Here is a 16,093-nt window from a genome sequence, read left to right as displayed (position 1 = left end):
GCAGAACAACCAGGAGGTGCGGGAGAAAACCAGAGCTTCGGGGACAGGCGAGTATGCGTTTTTTTTCACTGCCCCCAACAAATTTAAACGTTAAAAGGGTTGTCCATTTTTGCTTGGACAACCACTATAAGATTCTGAAGGTAAACTCATTAAAAATAAATAAATAAATAAATAATGCACCAAGAACGAGTTGTTGGAATTGAATGAAACTTCTTTTGTTGGGAATGTAATGCTGATATATATCAGTGATTAAAATATTAGAGAGAACCGAGAAATTTATTGGGGAAATTTGTACAACTGAAATGTGGCTCTAGCCTGTATACAAAATGGGATATGATTAGATATAGAGGCATACAGGTTCTATAGGGTATCCTGCAGCATATTTGCCGACAGTCAATGCTGCTGACTCAGATGATCCGAAATGTTCAATTGGTGATAAATCTGGTAGTTGGGCAAGTAAGTGTTGCCATCTGGTGGAAACATTCCTGGAAATTCCTTGCTCTGGGTGGGCAAGCATTTTCCTGCTGAAAAATGTCAGTTTGAAGCCCTGCCACGAAAGGCAACACATGTGGCCATACGATGTCCTAGACATACTGTTGAGCCGTTAGTATCCCTTGTATCGCTACTGGTGGTGCCCAAATATCATATGTGATGGCTCTCCAGATAATTACAGCAACAACTGAGGAAGTGTGTTGCTCCAAAGCAAAGGCAGGATTGAAGAGCTCACCATATGTTTGCCCAAGGTATGGTGACCAGTGTCAGATTTTAAACAGAACCTGAACTTGTAACTAAAGTTTCTGTCCACAGCATGCCAGGATTATCCCTCACAACACTGGAGACAGAGGCAATGGTGGCTGGCTGTTAATGACGGGACACAAATGGGAGCCATGACACCAAATTTCCTTCTTCTAAGTGCCTGTAAAAGGTCCAGGCAGAGGCAGGGGTTTATAATGAAGGTGTCACCAGTATCTGGATAGCAGACAAAGAAACTGGGCACTGCTTGTGCTTGACAGAGGATCAAACAATTCTCTCTATCAGTGGTCTGTCCCGGCCATCTGGAGCCCGTTTTCCGTATGTGCTCTCTCACAAAACCAATGCTCCAAACAAATAGGTCAGCACCTTAAAGTGAAAAGAAAGACAACCACGCCGAGCTGCACATAGTGTTTACCTGTATATAACCATAAGGATGCCAATACAGGCAAACACTCACAAGGAATAGGCAACCATTTACATCAGTGGACTCCCCACCCCATAGATGAAATTAAATTTAAGTGGGAATCCCAGGGGATTATAGATGATCTCTCACCTGGAATATTTGTGAGGAGTCACAACTACTATATATGTGTAACCACAGAAATTGGTAAGCCTGCTGCAGGTCTTCTCTGGGTCCTGAGAATATCCAGGTAAGTTTGCAGAGGAAGATGTAGTGGTAGCTCCAGATTAGAGGAGATGTTTGCGCTTCTTACCATTAAAAAATAGGCTTTATTTGCACTCAAATACACAACGCATTTCGGAGAAGACTCTCCTTTTTCAAGTGTGAATGAGGTAGGTGTACAGATCACAGATCAACTGCTTGAAGCATTAGCCATATCCGAATGAGCACCGCTTCCCCTAAACAGGGTGACACGTTTATTTGTCACATGACCTATTTGCAGCTCAGTCCCATTCAAATGAATGGGGCCACACTGAAACACCAAGTACAGTCCATACGCAATATACTATGCTGTACTTAGTATTCAGTGAAGGAGCCTTAGCACTTATCCAAGTTCTGTGGTTTCTTCAAACAGCTTATCGGTGGGGGTCCTGTGCATCAATACATAGAATGAAGCTGGTTATATCACTATGCAAGTCCTGGAAAACCCCATTAAACTCCAGCAGTGTTAGGACATTCTGGAGGTTTAGTGGGTCCTTAAACTTGGTGATAGGCTCCCCTTAAGTTCCACTGGTTTCTGGCTACCAGTGAGCAGTGCACTGTAGGAGGCAAGATGCCAGTGACATACTGTAGTTAGCGCTCAGCTGTTACATGTCTGACAGTGGAAGGAGCTAAATTGCTCTCTACTTCCAAGGAGAACAAGCAGAAAGCAGTCCTTAAATTAAAATGATATGAAATAACTCAAAATCAGTAGAAACATATTTCAACCCCAAATTGCAAAAAAAGATGACACGTGTAAAATGTAAAGAGTAATGTAAAAAAAAGAATACAACGATTTGGAAATCTCATAACCGTATTTTATTCCCAATAGAACAGCTATCAGAAGTAGAACGTTAGATATTTTTTTTCATATTTTGTGAAAAAACTCCTCTATAAATTGATGGCAGCAACACATCTCAAAAAAGTTGGAGCAGAGCTCTGTCCAGCATTGTGTAGCATCCTCTCACCTTCCTACAGCAGACTATAAACGTCCGGGAAGTGAAGAGAAAAATTGCTGAACTTTTGGAAGAGGAATGTTGTCCTATTCTTTTCTAATATATATAAAAAAATGGTGTTGCTGAAATGTGCAAGGTCTTCTCTGAAAGAGACATTGCCTGAATGGAAGTATACTTTGTAAACCTCTGTATACTGCTCAGAATTGATATTAACCTTCCATATGTTTACGCTGCCCCTGCCATAGGCACTAAGGCAGCCCCATACCACCAGAGATACAGGCTTTTGGGCTGTGCAATGAAGATAAGCTGTATGGTCTGTCTCCTTTAGTCTGCAGAGCACGGTGTATGCAGTTTCCATAAAGAATTTCACCTTTTGATTCATTTGACCATAGGCACAGTTCCCTGCTAAATGTTGAGCACTTTATTTTAGGCGCTCCTATATTGGGCCATGTGTATGTTACACCTTTTTTGCTACACAGGCACAAAATGTACCAAATGGAGTGGTGATTCCAAAGCTGTGTGACATAACAAGCTTTTTATGCTGCCCATGTACTAGAGTGCATTTGCACCTTTTTAAAGAGGACCTTTCACCACCTCCAACAAGTCCTACTCTTTAAATTCATAGTTGCTGCTCCACTGTTCTGGCAGAGTTGGAATTTTTCTCTAGCCCCCACCATTCTCTAGCAATCAATGCTGTTAGTTTTGGTGTCCGATACGCTCTATAGGCTGTGTGCTGTCAGGAAGGCAGTGTCAGGCAGGAGCAGACAGGAGGTGTGACTAAGCTCTGACAGTGACTGTATCTGATTGGAGTTCTGAATCACGGCCCCCATATCAATCTGACACTGCCCTTCCGACATTACAGAGAGGCATCCAAGCTACCTGAACTTGCTGCTTGGTAACAGTGAGGGCTAGAGAAAAAAATACCAACTGTGCTGGAATCAATGGAGCAACGACTATTAAAAGATGCCAAGCACTTGAATCGGTGGAGGTGGTGAAAAGTCCTCTTTATATAGGTGCAAGTATAAATACGGCAGGTAAAGGAACTCCACATTGGCTACGCCCCCTTTCCTTGACAAAAAGCTAAAGTGGTGAGGGAAGAAAAACAGCCGCAAATGCATCAGATATTTAAAAAAAAAAAAAAAAACACAAGCCCCCAAAAGACTAAATTTACTTGATAAATGTGCACCCATGATTTCTGCAAGTATTCCTGAGCATTACTGATTCATGCCTGTTTTAATGCATTGCTGTCTGAGGGCCCACAGGCTTGCAATTTTACGTTGAACATGCTGTACGTACAGCTTTTCATAGACTGATGAACTTCTGATCATCTTTCCTTCCGAGAAACTCTGCTTCTGTAACATGTCATGTGACCAGCTTCATTAGTACCAATTTTCCAGGACTGGGGGTAACTTACTGATCAGTGAGTGCCCAAAGTGCTGGAACCCCCATGGATCTCGTGAGTTGAGACATTTTGCACCCCAGTTTTGAATGAAGCAGCTGGTGGAAAAGCACATGCCAATTCTCAAGGTCTGTAGAGATCCCAGTAGGGGGACACCCACAAACAGCAACTGACCACCAGTCCTGTGGACAGGGCCTAATTTGCTGTCGCTGGGCAAACCTTTTAACCCTGTCCCAACTATATTGAGATGTGTTGCTGCCAGCACTTTTTCAAATGAAATGGAAAAATATCTAACTTTAAACTTCTGACAAGTATACTATTGTCAATGGAATATGGGTACGTTACATTTTATACAGTGTTCCAACTTTTTTGGAATTGCTTTTTCTGTACATGTAAACTAAGAAAGGTCACAAAACAAAGTTATCCTTTAAAGAGGACCTTTCACGTCCTCTGGCACCCGTGGTATTATATACCACTGAATTCCGCGTACTGCCATCTTTCCCAATGTGCGTCCAGGTGCAGGAGAAATCGGCGCCATTAGTTTTCACATATCTCTCCACTGTCAATAGGGTAAACCTTACCACCTAGCGTCATTGCTGGGCGATAAGGAAATACAACCCTGGTCAATGGACGAGTACTGTCAGGAGGGGCATTCCTCACAGCTTCGAGTCATTCCTGGGCGGTAAGGGATGCCCCTCTGACAGTATATGGCTATGGATAAGTACAGTCAGAGGCGGCGTTCCTCACAGCCCAGCTAGACTGTCAGGAACACCCTTCTGATGGTGGGCAGAGATCAGTGCCATTATAACAGCGCAGAGATCTCCAGCCCCGGGACACATAACGGGAAAGCCAACAGTGTGCTGAATTCTACGCACTGTCGGCTTTATAGCGGTATATAAAACTACATGTGCCCAAGAACATGAAGGGCCCTCTTTAAGGCCTTCCCTGCCAACTCTGAAGGGATATCAGTGCCAAAACTAACGGCATCAATATCTCTTATCTCCGGCACCCAGGCACATACCATCAAAGCTGACACACCTTCAGCTTTCCAGTGGTATATAATACTGTGGATGCCAGAGGACACGAAAGATCCTTTTTATGTGAAATCTTTAATCGTATACCGTTTACTCAGAAAAGGAGGTCATCTTACATCAAATCCATAGGCAAGCATCAAGTTGTAAAATATGTGCAAATCAATGAGGCCCAAGATGTGCAGCCTTGGGGTGTTGCAAGTCTACAGTGCACAAAATCACAACATCAGAGTAGTGACACTTCCAATGACGCCTTGGGGTGGAGACAATATAAAGCTGTCCATCTTTAATTGGGTGCAATTTACATCCCCTTGCATTTACAGTAGTGGCAGCTCTTGTAGCACACCTAGGTATGTGTATATATAATGGCAGTATATTTTATACCTCTATGTATACAATATCCATGGCTGTGTATACACAAATAGTCCCAGCTGTCAAGCAGAATACATGCTGCCCTGTATGCGGTGTATATATACGTATCGCATACTACACTCTCCCCCGCCGTGTGGGGCCCCCTATAACCGGAATATGACACAGGCCAACCAACGAGACAGCAGCCTGGGCCCAGTACCGCCCTGCAGCCTTCTCCTAGTCTATAACTCCACCATTAGTCCTTACAGCCTTTAGCATGACGCCCCGCACCTCCCCGAGGAATCCCCCCACCTGCACCCTACACACATCGGGGAACACAAACCCCCAAAACTCACCATGATGTCTCAGCTTCTCCTTCCAGTCATGTGACCTGCAGACACGGTTACGCCCTTCTCTAAGATACTGCGCTTGTCATTGGTCAAGTCCACTAGTGAACGGTGCTGTAACCTGATTGGATACGGCACACATGACGGACAGTGGGCGCAGCCAATCACAACACCACAGCTCTGAGTGGGACGTCAGACCAGCGCTGTCCTGTCACAAGGCACATCATGATGTGTGACAAGTCGTGTCCATAGGCGGATGAATGTGTTCGGTCACATACACTGTGCAGTTAGTAATGCTGCATATAGTAGGACACCTATAACCGTGATCGCATAGGCTGACCCATTTGGCTATATCTTGGAGATGGCTGAATGGGGAGATTCATTGCATTACTGTGTAGTGCCAATCTCTGCAGCTTACCTCACTGTGTCCAGGAGCTTTGCTTGCTGTCACTGAATGGAGATATTGTGGTTTATATACTATACTATATGAAGAGCAATACTTCTCACAGCTCAGGGTGCGTTACAGTTGTATCCAGTCTGGACAATTCTCTGGGTACATTTTATGCTAGGTTAACACCTGCTTTGGGGTTTATGGGTTAATGGGATCTGCCCGTTTCCGCCTAAAAAATTCAGAAAGAAAAGTCCTGTTTGGGGGGATGTAATGGGGGACAGAATCCCCGAACGGTCACCCAACACTGGTGTGACTAAAGTCTGAGGCTGGGTTCACAAGGTTTTTTAGACATTTAAAAAAATGCTGTGACTGTCATGGCATTCTGCTCCGGATTAGGCCCAAATAAATGGGCCTAGTCGGGAGGGAGTGTCGCGCTGCGAACAAGTGCAGCTGATTCAGGGCAGGTCGCTTCTTTTTTCTACAATCGGGAAGTAACCGCCTGCGGAAAAAGGAAGTGAACAGCTCCCATTGACGTCAATGGGAGGGGTTTTTGTGGAGCGGATTCTGCTTCAAAATCCGGTCCAAAAAATCCTGTGTGAACCCAGCCTTAGGGTGCATGCACACTACGTAACGCCGGGCGTGTATGAGAGCCGTACACGCCGGCGTTACAGCAGGGCTGCCGAACACTTCCCATTCACTTCAATGGGAGCGCTCGTAAACGCCGCTGTTACGAGCGCTCCCATTGAAGTGAATGGGAAGTGTTCGGCAGTCTGCCGTAATGCCGGCGTGTACGGCTCTCATACACGCCCGGCGTTACGTAGTCTGCATGCACCCTTAGGGTGCATGCACACTGAGTAACGCCGGGCGTGTATGAGAGCTGTACACGCCGGCGTTACAGCAGGGCTGCCGAACACTTCCCATTCACTTCAATGGGAGCGCTCGTAAACGCCGCTGTTACGAGCGCTCCCATTGAAGTGAATGGGAAGTGTTCGGCAGTCTGCTGTAATGCCGGCGTGTACGGCTCACATACACGCCCGGCGTTACTTAGTGTGCATGCACCCTTAGGCTACAGTATGTTCACATCACCTATTAAAATGTGATGTGGGGTGGGGGCAGGGGCGCCTCAGCCCAACATATTTCTTATAACTTAAGCAAGTGTTCTGGCACGGCATTATACAGTCCTAACCAGAATAGTACATCTTATTTACACAGTATAGCAGACCGGCCCGGTTCACATCTGCATTCAGTATTCCGTTCAGGGAGTCTGCATGGGGACCCTCGAATGGAATACCGAAAACAGTGACAAGAAGAGAGTACTGAAAGCACATGGATCCCATAGACTATTAATGGGGTCTGTGTGCTTTCTGCGCTGTCTGCACGAGTCATGTGGACAGGAAGGTAGTTCTTGAAGTACTTTTCTGTCCTCATGTTCCTTGCGGACACCATGCGAAAAACACATGGACCCCATTATAGTCTATGGAGTCCGTGTGCTTTCTTAGGCAGGGTTCACACTAGCGTCTTGTAGGTTTTTGTTGTCCGCTTGAAAAATCGGACATCTTTGTGAACGGACACTTAAGGACAAACACGGACTGTAAAGAACGCACATGATGACCCATTTAAATCAATGCAAAATGTAACGGACACAGCCAGTGTCCGATGCTAAAGAATTTGAGCGGACAATAGCATTGGACACTAGCTGTCGGACACCGACGCTAGTGTGAACGCCCCCATAAGCTCACCGCTAGCCAATACATTCAGTATTCCATTCCAGGGTTCCCCATGCAAACTCCCCAAATGTAGATGTGAATCAGGCCCAGTTCATATCATTAATAGGGGAGTCTGCTTGGGCACCCCCCGAATGGAAACCTACATGCATTAAAAAGTGATTACCTAAGAAACCACACAGACCCCATAGACTATAATGGGGTCCGTGTGATTTCCGTTCTGTTTCTGCACAAAACAGAGAGAGAAGACCTGCAAGCAACACTTTTCTCTCCGTATTCGTGTGGATACCATATGGACCTCATTATAGTCTATGGGGTCCGTGTGGTTTCTTGGGTAACCCCTTTTTAATGCATATAGGTTTCCATTTTGGTGGTCCCCAAGCAGACTCCCTGAACGTTGATGTGAATCGGGCCTCAAACACCATGGAGAAGAGTCTGCATTGTTATGGGGCTCTTCTATATGGGGTCTATCCGCTAATGTTAGTGAAGAAGTCATAGAGCGATGTGGCCATCTTTAGTGGCATGAGGAGAATTGCAGGCAAAGTCACCATGTAGCCTTAGTGTACATATGGAAATATGAAAAAAAAAAAAAACTTGATAGTCTTCAGTAAATTTAAAAGCTTTTAAGTTTGTTTTTAAATTTACTTGAGAAAGGACCCGAGAGGTTCCGAAACGTTGTAATCTGTCATCATTATTAGTTAGCCATTAAAAAGGTAACAACTACTGAAGACTATCAAGTTTTTTTGTTTTTTTATATTTCCAACCCACTGGCTAACACGGTACGAAAACAAACATTTTCCTTGTACATATGGAAGCAGGCTAGTTTGTACTAAGGGGGCGTGGCTACAATAGCCGTTTCTGTAGGACCACTCTGTACTTCCATCTAGACTCTTCCTAAGTGCAGTCCTTCCAGGTCACGGGTCCACATAAATCTAACTAGTTTTCCCGGTATCACGTGTTCACACTCGCACACTCATTTACATACTGGTGGACAAGGAGCGCGCCGTGCATGCTGGGAAAGCGCCACCCTTACCCACTCACTTCCTTTTCGAATGCTACCGCACAAGATTCTATTGGCTTTCTGCTGGCCAATGATAAGACTTGTGGGCGGGGCTAGCCGAGACCTATTGGCTGTAACTCCAGGATTTTCCCGCGAACTATCGAGTACGTCTGGTCATGGAGTCGGACACATTGAAGAGACTGGCCCCTAAGCTGGGGATCACCTCCCCTAGAGTCCTGGGGTACGTACGTGTAGTTCAGCCTGCTGCCCCGGTGAGGAGACTTTTGGCACTGCTCATAATGGCCGTGCTCCTGCTGTGACCTGTCTGGGAACACTAGTATTTGGTAGACTGCAGTCTGAATACACTGGAGAGTGCATGGCCATCTAGGGGGCGCTACACCTCGGGTCACTTGTGTTTCTCATTCCTTTGCTCCTTGTTATCAGCTGTTTCCGGCTAGGGAGAAGCTAATGTTCATCAATGAGACTACTTGTATATATCTACAGCTCAGAGGGCCTGCAGTAACTGTATGAGTCCCATAACAACTGATAGGGATTGTTATCTTTGTTTGAGAACTGCCTTGTATTAGGACTGTAGTGACCTCTGAACTCTCTATAGACCAGGAGAAACTACAAGTTGATGTTCTCTGCCCTGTAAGCTGTATGACCATATTAATCCTCTTGTACCTTTACCCTTCCCTTGTTTTAGGAAAGCAGAGGAGCTCCTGCGCCTGTCACAGGTGAAGTGTACCGGGATGTCGGCCCTGACTACGGCTACCAGTAGTGCAGTCATGTGTCTCCAGCTTGCAGCCACTTCGCTCAATCATCCAATAGACAAGGTGCGAATACTGTTTTCTGTTCTTATGGCATCGGCTGAACACTGGAGACATTTCTCTTTAAGGAGTGTTTTTTGTTAAAGGGACATTTTTAAGTGTGTCCCATTCTGGAGGACCTGATCCTGCCTAACATTCTCTAGTCAGACCATTGATTTAAATGTTTTCACATCTGGTCAAATATTGCTTAATCTACACAGTAGGACACAACATAAGGATCAGAGGAGTTCTGATTAGAGATGAGCGAGTACTGTTCGGATCAGCCGATCCGAACAGCATGCTCGCATAGAAATGAATGGACGTAGCCGGCACGCGGGGGGTTAAGCGGCTGGCCGCCCGCCCTCAAAGCGGAAGTACCAGGTGCATCCATCCATTTCTATGGAGCGTGCTGTTCAGATCGGCTGATCCGAACAGTACTCGCTCATCTCTAGTTCTGATAGCTCAGACCCCCATTGCCAAGGGAATTTTTGGCCCCTGTTATAAATGGAGCAGTATATGCAGTACTCCATTCTATTCAATGGGAGTGCTGGAGATGGCTGAAATGCGAGGAAAAAAAATCCTCCATTCACCACAGTTGGGGTTTCAGTGGTCCAACTTCCTCTGATCTGAAAGGTATGCTCCATCCTGTGGATAGGATTTTATTTTCCCAAACGGAATGGAACCTGAGCAGTACTACAGTACAGTTTAACCATTCCATTGCAATGCATGGAAAGTTCTTACTGACAGATCTACCAATAGACCCTAGGGGTCTGAGCAGGGCAGAACGTTGATAACTTTTTTTTTTTCCCCTCAATGGACCCTTCTAACAAGTATGGCTTGTCCAAAGCTGAGGACCTCTTTGTTTTTAAAAGGAAATACCCAGTCAATGTGATGATAGTTGTTTGTGGACTACTGAGTTTTCTAAAAGGAGTTCTATAGGAAATTCACTCTTTTGGCACTGCTCAGAGATTTTTGATAGTGGATATCTGATGTTTTAGTGGCCATTTATAGTGCTTTCTTTAAAGGTGTTTACTGCAGTTAATCTATGGATGGCCTATTCTTAGAACTGGTCATCAATATTAGGTCAGCTGAAGTCCAACATCGTTGATACCCACAAATCGGCTGTTTGCAGTGGTAATCTGGTGAGCACCGCTTTATGCCTGGTTTACATCTGCGTTTGACAATCTGTTCGGGAGTCCGCATGGGGGCCCCCCGCACGAACGCACTGGCAAGCGGTGTGCAGTGAAGGCACACGGACCCCATAGACTATAATGGGGTCCGTGTGCTTTCCGCGCGCTGCCCGCATAAATCATGTGGACATGAAAGTAGATTACAAAGTACTTTTCTGTCCGTATGTTCCGTGCGGAGAGCACTTGGACCCCATTATAGTCTATGGGGTCCGTGTTCTCTCACTGCAATGCATTTGGTATTCTGTTCGGGGGAGATCCCCATGCGGACTCCCCCGAATGGATTACCAACGCAGATGCAAACAAAGCTTTAGACTGTGTTGGCAGGTCAGCTTCAAGTGAATAGGGTGAAGATGAAATGTGAAGCATATCTACCATACAATGTATGGTGCTGTTCTTGGCAAGTAGCATAGAGGTTGTAGCACATGTCTGAACACTGGTCCCTTCAATCAGCTCATCAGTAGTTTGCTGCACATAAGACCTTACCAGTCTGATACTGATGTACTATTTCAAGGATAAGTAACTTTGCAACAGGTTTTGCAGTAACGGATAGTACAATAGTTTAAACTTCTTTACACTCGCTCTCTGTTAAAAATTATTTTTTTAATACTGTTCAACTTGTGGTTGCCTCTGTAAAATCTTCTGAAATTTATTTATTTTTATTTTTTTTAAATTTTCTCTGTAGCTAGTATTAAGTGTATTATTTCCTTTTCAGGACTATCTGGTTCTATTATCTGGACTAAATAAGAAGGTTTATCTCAGTTGTGTAAAGTCATTTGAGTGCCTGCTGGGGGTGGATTCCAAGCTGAGCATCAGGGACCTTGCAGTACAGCATGGCTGCATGGAGGCTGTAAACACTGCATCAAAAATCCTCAATAGGTCAGAAAGCAAATGTAATGTATCATCCTTGCTTCTGTTTTGTTTTTGTTTTTTGTTTTTGTTCTCAGAAAAAAAAATAGATTGTATAGGCAGTGGTTCCCAAACTTTCTGAAGGAGATACCCACTTTTGGATAATGATTTTTGCTTAGGACCCTCAGTCTCATTATGGCTTATTGTACTTTGTAATGGCACCACTCAATATCTTGTGTATTGTAATGGGAAGCTGTAAAAAAAAAAACTTGAAATGTGATGGAAGTGGGGAAACAAAAAAATCACATTTGTGGCAATTTCATATGGGTTTAATTTTTACAGTGTTAAAGGTGTCATAAAAATGACATGTTAGCTGTATTCTGTGAGTCAGTACTATGTCCTTGGTCATGAAGGGGTTACAAAAGCTTTGATCAAATGGTAACTTTATGATTCAGCTCATTCCTCTGTTGCACTCCTAATGATCTCTATTCTGTGTAGGTATGAGTCCAGCCTACCACATTCTCAGCAGGAAGACCTTGACTTATCCAAGCCATTATTTATCACAGCTGCTTTATACACGGCATGCAGGTAAGAATGCTTTTGCAGATTGGTAAATTTACCCATATATGGTTCAAGCTGTCTCATCTGACTCACCTATACTTAAAATGAAGCTAACTTGGCAATAATGGCTCGTGCAGAGACTTCCTTCGGTGGGTACTTCAATGTAGTAGTTCATGTGCATTCATTGAACTGAATGGGTAACTGTATAAGGCTTCTCCTATATCATTCTTTCTGCTATAATAGTACCCAATGTATTCTTTTGAGTATAATTGTCAAAGTTTACCACTTTATTGAACATAATAGCACAGGTTGTTGCAATATATTTTTGGGGGGTCGTTTTTGATGGCCTCTGCAGTAAAGTCTTTTAACTTTTCCGCCAATACTGATGTGAAAAAGCTTAATACATGGTTGTATTGAGCTGTAAGGGAATATTTACATGCTAAACTCTCAGCAACAAATCTATTCCAATTCCCATTCACACCAGCACTTCAACTCCGTTCAGAGTTTCCGTCCCCCGAACTTGTTAAAAAAAAAAAAAAAAATCTATGGGGTGTGCAGGTACCCACTTTTTTTTTTTTTTTTTTTTTTTTTTTGTGCGGGCTAGTTTTGTATTCGGACCCCAAGCAGTCCCACACAAATGAAAACCAGGACACTGGTGTAAACCTAGCATCAAGCAAACGGCGGAAGAGTCTATGCAGGAGATCTACATGTGACTATACACTTTGGATGTATTCAAATGGAGCAGGTGAATGCAGTTTAAAAAAAGAAAAAAAAATAGCATTTATTTTATTATGCTCTTTCTGGACACACACTGCCATATGTAAACAACGACACTACAGACAATGTATGATCATGTCTACAACAGTCTTTAATAAGTTCTGTGGAACTGTCATTGGGACGAGACATCACTAGTGTTTTCATTGTCCATTTGCAGTCACTGGTTTCCAAGGTGAGAGCTAAAAGCATTGCCAAGAACCATTTATGGGTTAGTGATACATTTAATTAAAGCAGCATCTTGTGCATGTAGCTTAAAATAAATGTGCTCCTCCTAGTCTAAGTATGAATTGTGTCCTAGGTGCCTGAAATTGAAAGTGGAAAAGAACAAATTACTTGCCACGTCAGGAGTAAAGAAAAGCATATTTGAGCGTCTGTGCGTTCAGCTGGAGAAAATTGGAGCCCAGATCTGTAGTGAGTTCATCATAATTTTATCCACTTTAGACAGAATGTTATTATTGCTTTTGGTCTTATGAGAGGTTTGGAGATTAGAGATGGGACTGCAACCCATCTTGTATATTCTCTGATAAAAAGTGTTTTCCCTGTATATTGAGATCGTCTTTTCCTTTACAATCTAGAAGAGAATATGGCAATCACACAGCAGCCTCGGAAAAAACAGAAAACCTTACTAGAATGTATTGAGCAAGACAAAGGTAAGGTGTGCACAATTTTAAGATTTATTAGATATCATCACATGCTGGAAAAAAAAGTCCGCACTGCATCTGAGATCCATAAAATTTAACCTTTAATCCAACATCTTTAAGATGGTTACAAAAAACAAATTGGCAGTAGGAAACATACAAAGGTGTCTTTGTACACTTTCTTTTTGTATGTTTCCTACTGCCACTTTTTTGTTTTTTTCTAACTCTATCTGAAAGATGTTGGATTAAAGGTTAAATTTTATGGATTTCAGATGCAGTGTGGACTTTTTGCCTTTTTTTTTTTCCCCATTCATCATCAGTCCAGAGGAGCCTTGTCGTGCACCCCGAAAGTCCAGATACATTGATGTAGTGAGCTACAGTCTGTTATTTTTTGCATTATCATCACATGCTACCTAGGCTATTTTTAGTTGGGAAGTATGTAAGTGTTCTCTGATGTATATTTCCAATACACATTTGACATCTGCTTAGGTAATGTCAGCTTTTGCCTTCGATAACAAACACACTTTTTGTTTAGCATTCATCTACATTGGAAAGCTTAGTAGACAGGGTTTTTTTTTTGTTTTTGTTTTGTTTTCTATAGACTAAGGAAAGTGAAAAGGCCCAGCATATGATTTAAAGGAGACTATTATATGATGTGTGTAAGAGGATTATTGGGGAATGTGTCCCAAAATTTCTAAAAGTATAAAAGCAAGCCTCATAACTGCTTACACACTTGAATGCTGTGAGGTTTAAAAAAAAAAAAAAAAAATCCTCTTACTATAGAAATTTTACAATGCACTCTTAATATGTGCTGCCTCCTTTAATTTTGACAGTCATTCTGACTCCTAGGCCCTTCTTTCTTTCTGTAAAATGGCTACCAGCTCACTAGACAACTGCATGAAGGCTGTGCTCTGATTAGTCTGCAACACGTGTCCTTCTGTGGGTTGGGACATCCATGAGCAGGAAGGAATGTCTGTGACTTCTCAGTTTACTAAAGCACAGTGTGCATAAAGTAGCTTAAGTAGCTGGTGGCCATTTTACAGGAGAGAAGATTGGGAACCAAAACAAGTATTCCAGAAAGCTTAAGAAGAACACAAAGTATTTTAAATAAGCATTTATTGTCAAACTAAGGATCATGAGCTATTGACCACCTAAATTGGTTTTGTGTGTAAGGGGATAATTGGATAGGATCGTAGCTAGAGATGAGCGAACACTGTTCAGATCAGCCGATCCGAACAGCATGCACCCATAGAAATGAATGGAAGCACCTGTGACACTGGCTGCCGGCAAAGTCAGCGTCACAGCTGCTTCCATTCATTTCTATGGGTGCGTGCTGTTCGGATCGGCTGATCCGAACAGTGTTCGCTCATCTCATAAATTCGCAGCAGTTTATTCTGCATGTGATTCTAATAAAGGGCAGAGAGTGTAAAGAGTCTATTGTTGTGTTCTAAATCCTGTGTATTTAAACAGCATCCAATGAGGAAGAAGATGAGGATGTTCCACGAAAGAAGTCCTGCACTGAGAGTGCCAACAAAGAGAAGGACTATGAAGAGTGGAAGAGGAGAATTTTGGAAAATGCTTCCAAAGCTGCAAAACCTGAGTAGCCAAATACAACAGGAATGCAACCAGCTTACATGGACTAAAATGGCTTGTAACTTAATCCTTAAAACAAGACATCATTTCCATAGATGGATAGAGACTTGCTGTTTTTAATTATGAACCAGACTTGAACCTTTTGTACAAGATTAAGGAAAGACTGGTGCCCGCATGTCTATTTTTATCTTCCTGAGCGCTGGTTACACCTGATTCGCTTCCATACAAGTTCGTGTGTATTCACCGGACTCTAAAAATGTAATTGATGGTCTGCCCCTCCTCATCTTGCATATTATGTTGTTGACATTTCATTTTAATGTTCAGTTTAAAGGAGTTATCCATAGAAGACTTCACTTTTAGATTGGCATGCCCCCCTGCAGATGAGCTGCAGTGCTCACTTACTGTATTTTTAATAGTAGTGAGTACTGTCATAGTTGTATAATTGACTTGAATGGCACAGCTGCTATGAAATGTACTTCAAGTGAGCACTGCAGCTTACACTAGTTCAGGTAAAGTGCTGTGGAGGTCCTGGCAGTCCGGTCCTAGCCAATGCATAGGACATTTTTTTCAAGAAAAAAAAAAAATCGATCATTCCTTTACTTTCTGGTGTTGTCATTTTAAGTAGAATGTTTAAGTATTAATATGCTTAAATATTAAGTTTATTAGAAAGGCAAGTTGTGCTCATGGTCTGTGAACGAGGCAAAAAAAATTCTCCTTTCCAAAGCTTAAAACCTAAGGTTTTTACATCCTAGTTTTATAAAGTCTTGTGACTCTTAAAAGGTTGCACAAGATGTGACTTCTTCAGTAACAGTGCCGCACCTGTCCTCTTGGTTGTGTGTGGTAATGCAGCTAATGTCAATTACAGTGAATAGAGCTGAGCACACAAGCCGAGGACGGATGTGGTGGTTTATGGAAGAATGTTATAATGGCACTGAAATTTTAAAATGTTTATGAAGGCATAAGCTACCCTGAATTATGGCTGCATACAAGTTGTAGTGAAGTCACCTGTTTACTGTAACCTCAGATGCTCATTAACATGGTTTTAATCTTATGATTTTGCCATACCTTG

At 43.0% G+C, this 16,093-nt stretch overlaps 2 protein-coding genes across 2 annotated transcripts in view; one reads left to right on the top strand and one right to left on the bottom strand.

Moving 5' to 3' along the window:
* The window catches only part of VPS35 (VPS35 retromer complex component), a 67,802-nt gene extending 62,224 nt beyond the window's left edge, over window positions 1-5,578 (bottom strand). Inside the window, exon 1 of the mRNA XM_075282057.1 lies at window positions 5,505-5,578. Coding sequence (XP_075138158.1) covers window positions 5,505-5,507 — 3 coding nt within the window. The 5' untranslated portion in view covers window positions 5,508-5,578. The remainder of the gene's footprint in view (window positions 1-5,504) is intronic.
* Window positions 5,579-8,755: 3,177 nt separating this feature from the next.
* Window positions 8,756-15,098, top strand: ORC6 (origin recognition complex subunit 6). The gene is made up of 7 exons (XM_075282062.1): window positions 8,756-8,851; window positions 9,317-9,446; window positions 11,322-11,485; window positions 11,954-12,043; window positions 13,092-13,204; window positions 13,369-13,443; window positions 14,902-15,098. Exons 1-7 carry the CDS (start codon window positions 8,787-8,789, stop codon window positions 15,033-15,035), a joined length of 771 nt encoding a protein of 256 aa, XP_075138163.1. The 5' UTR covers window positions 8,756-8,786; the 3' UTR covers window positions 15,036-15,098.
* Window positions 15,099-16,093: the final 995 nt, after the last annotated feature.

This window comes from Leptodactylus fuscus, chromosome 7 (genome assembly GCF_031893055.1).
Source record: "Leptodactylus fuscus isolate aLepFus1 chromosome 7, aLepFus1.hap2, whole genome shotgun sequence".
NCBI classification, from domain to species: domain Eukaryota; kingdom Metazoa; phylum Chordata; class Amphibia; order Anura; family Leptodactylidae; genus Leptodactylus; species Leptodactylus fuscus.
This window is presented reverse-complemented; position numbering and strand designations above follow the sequence as displayed.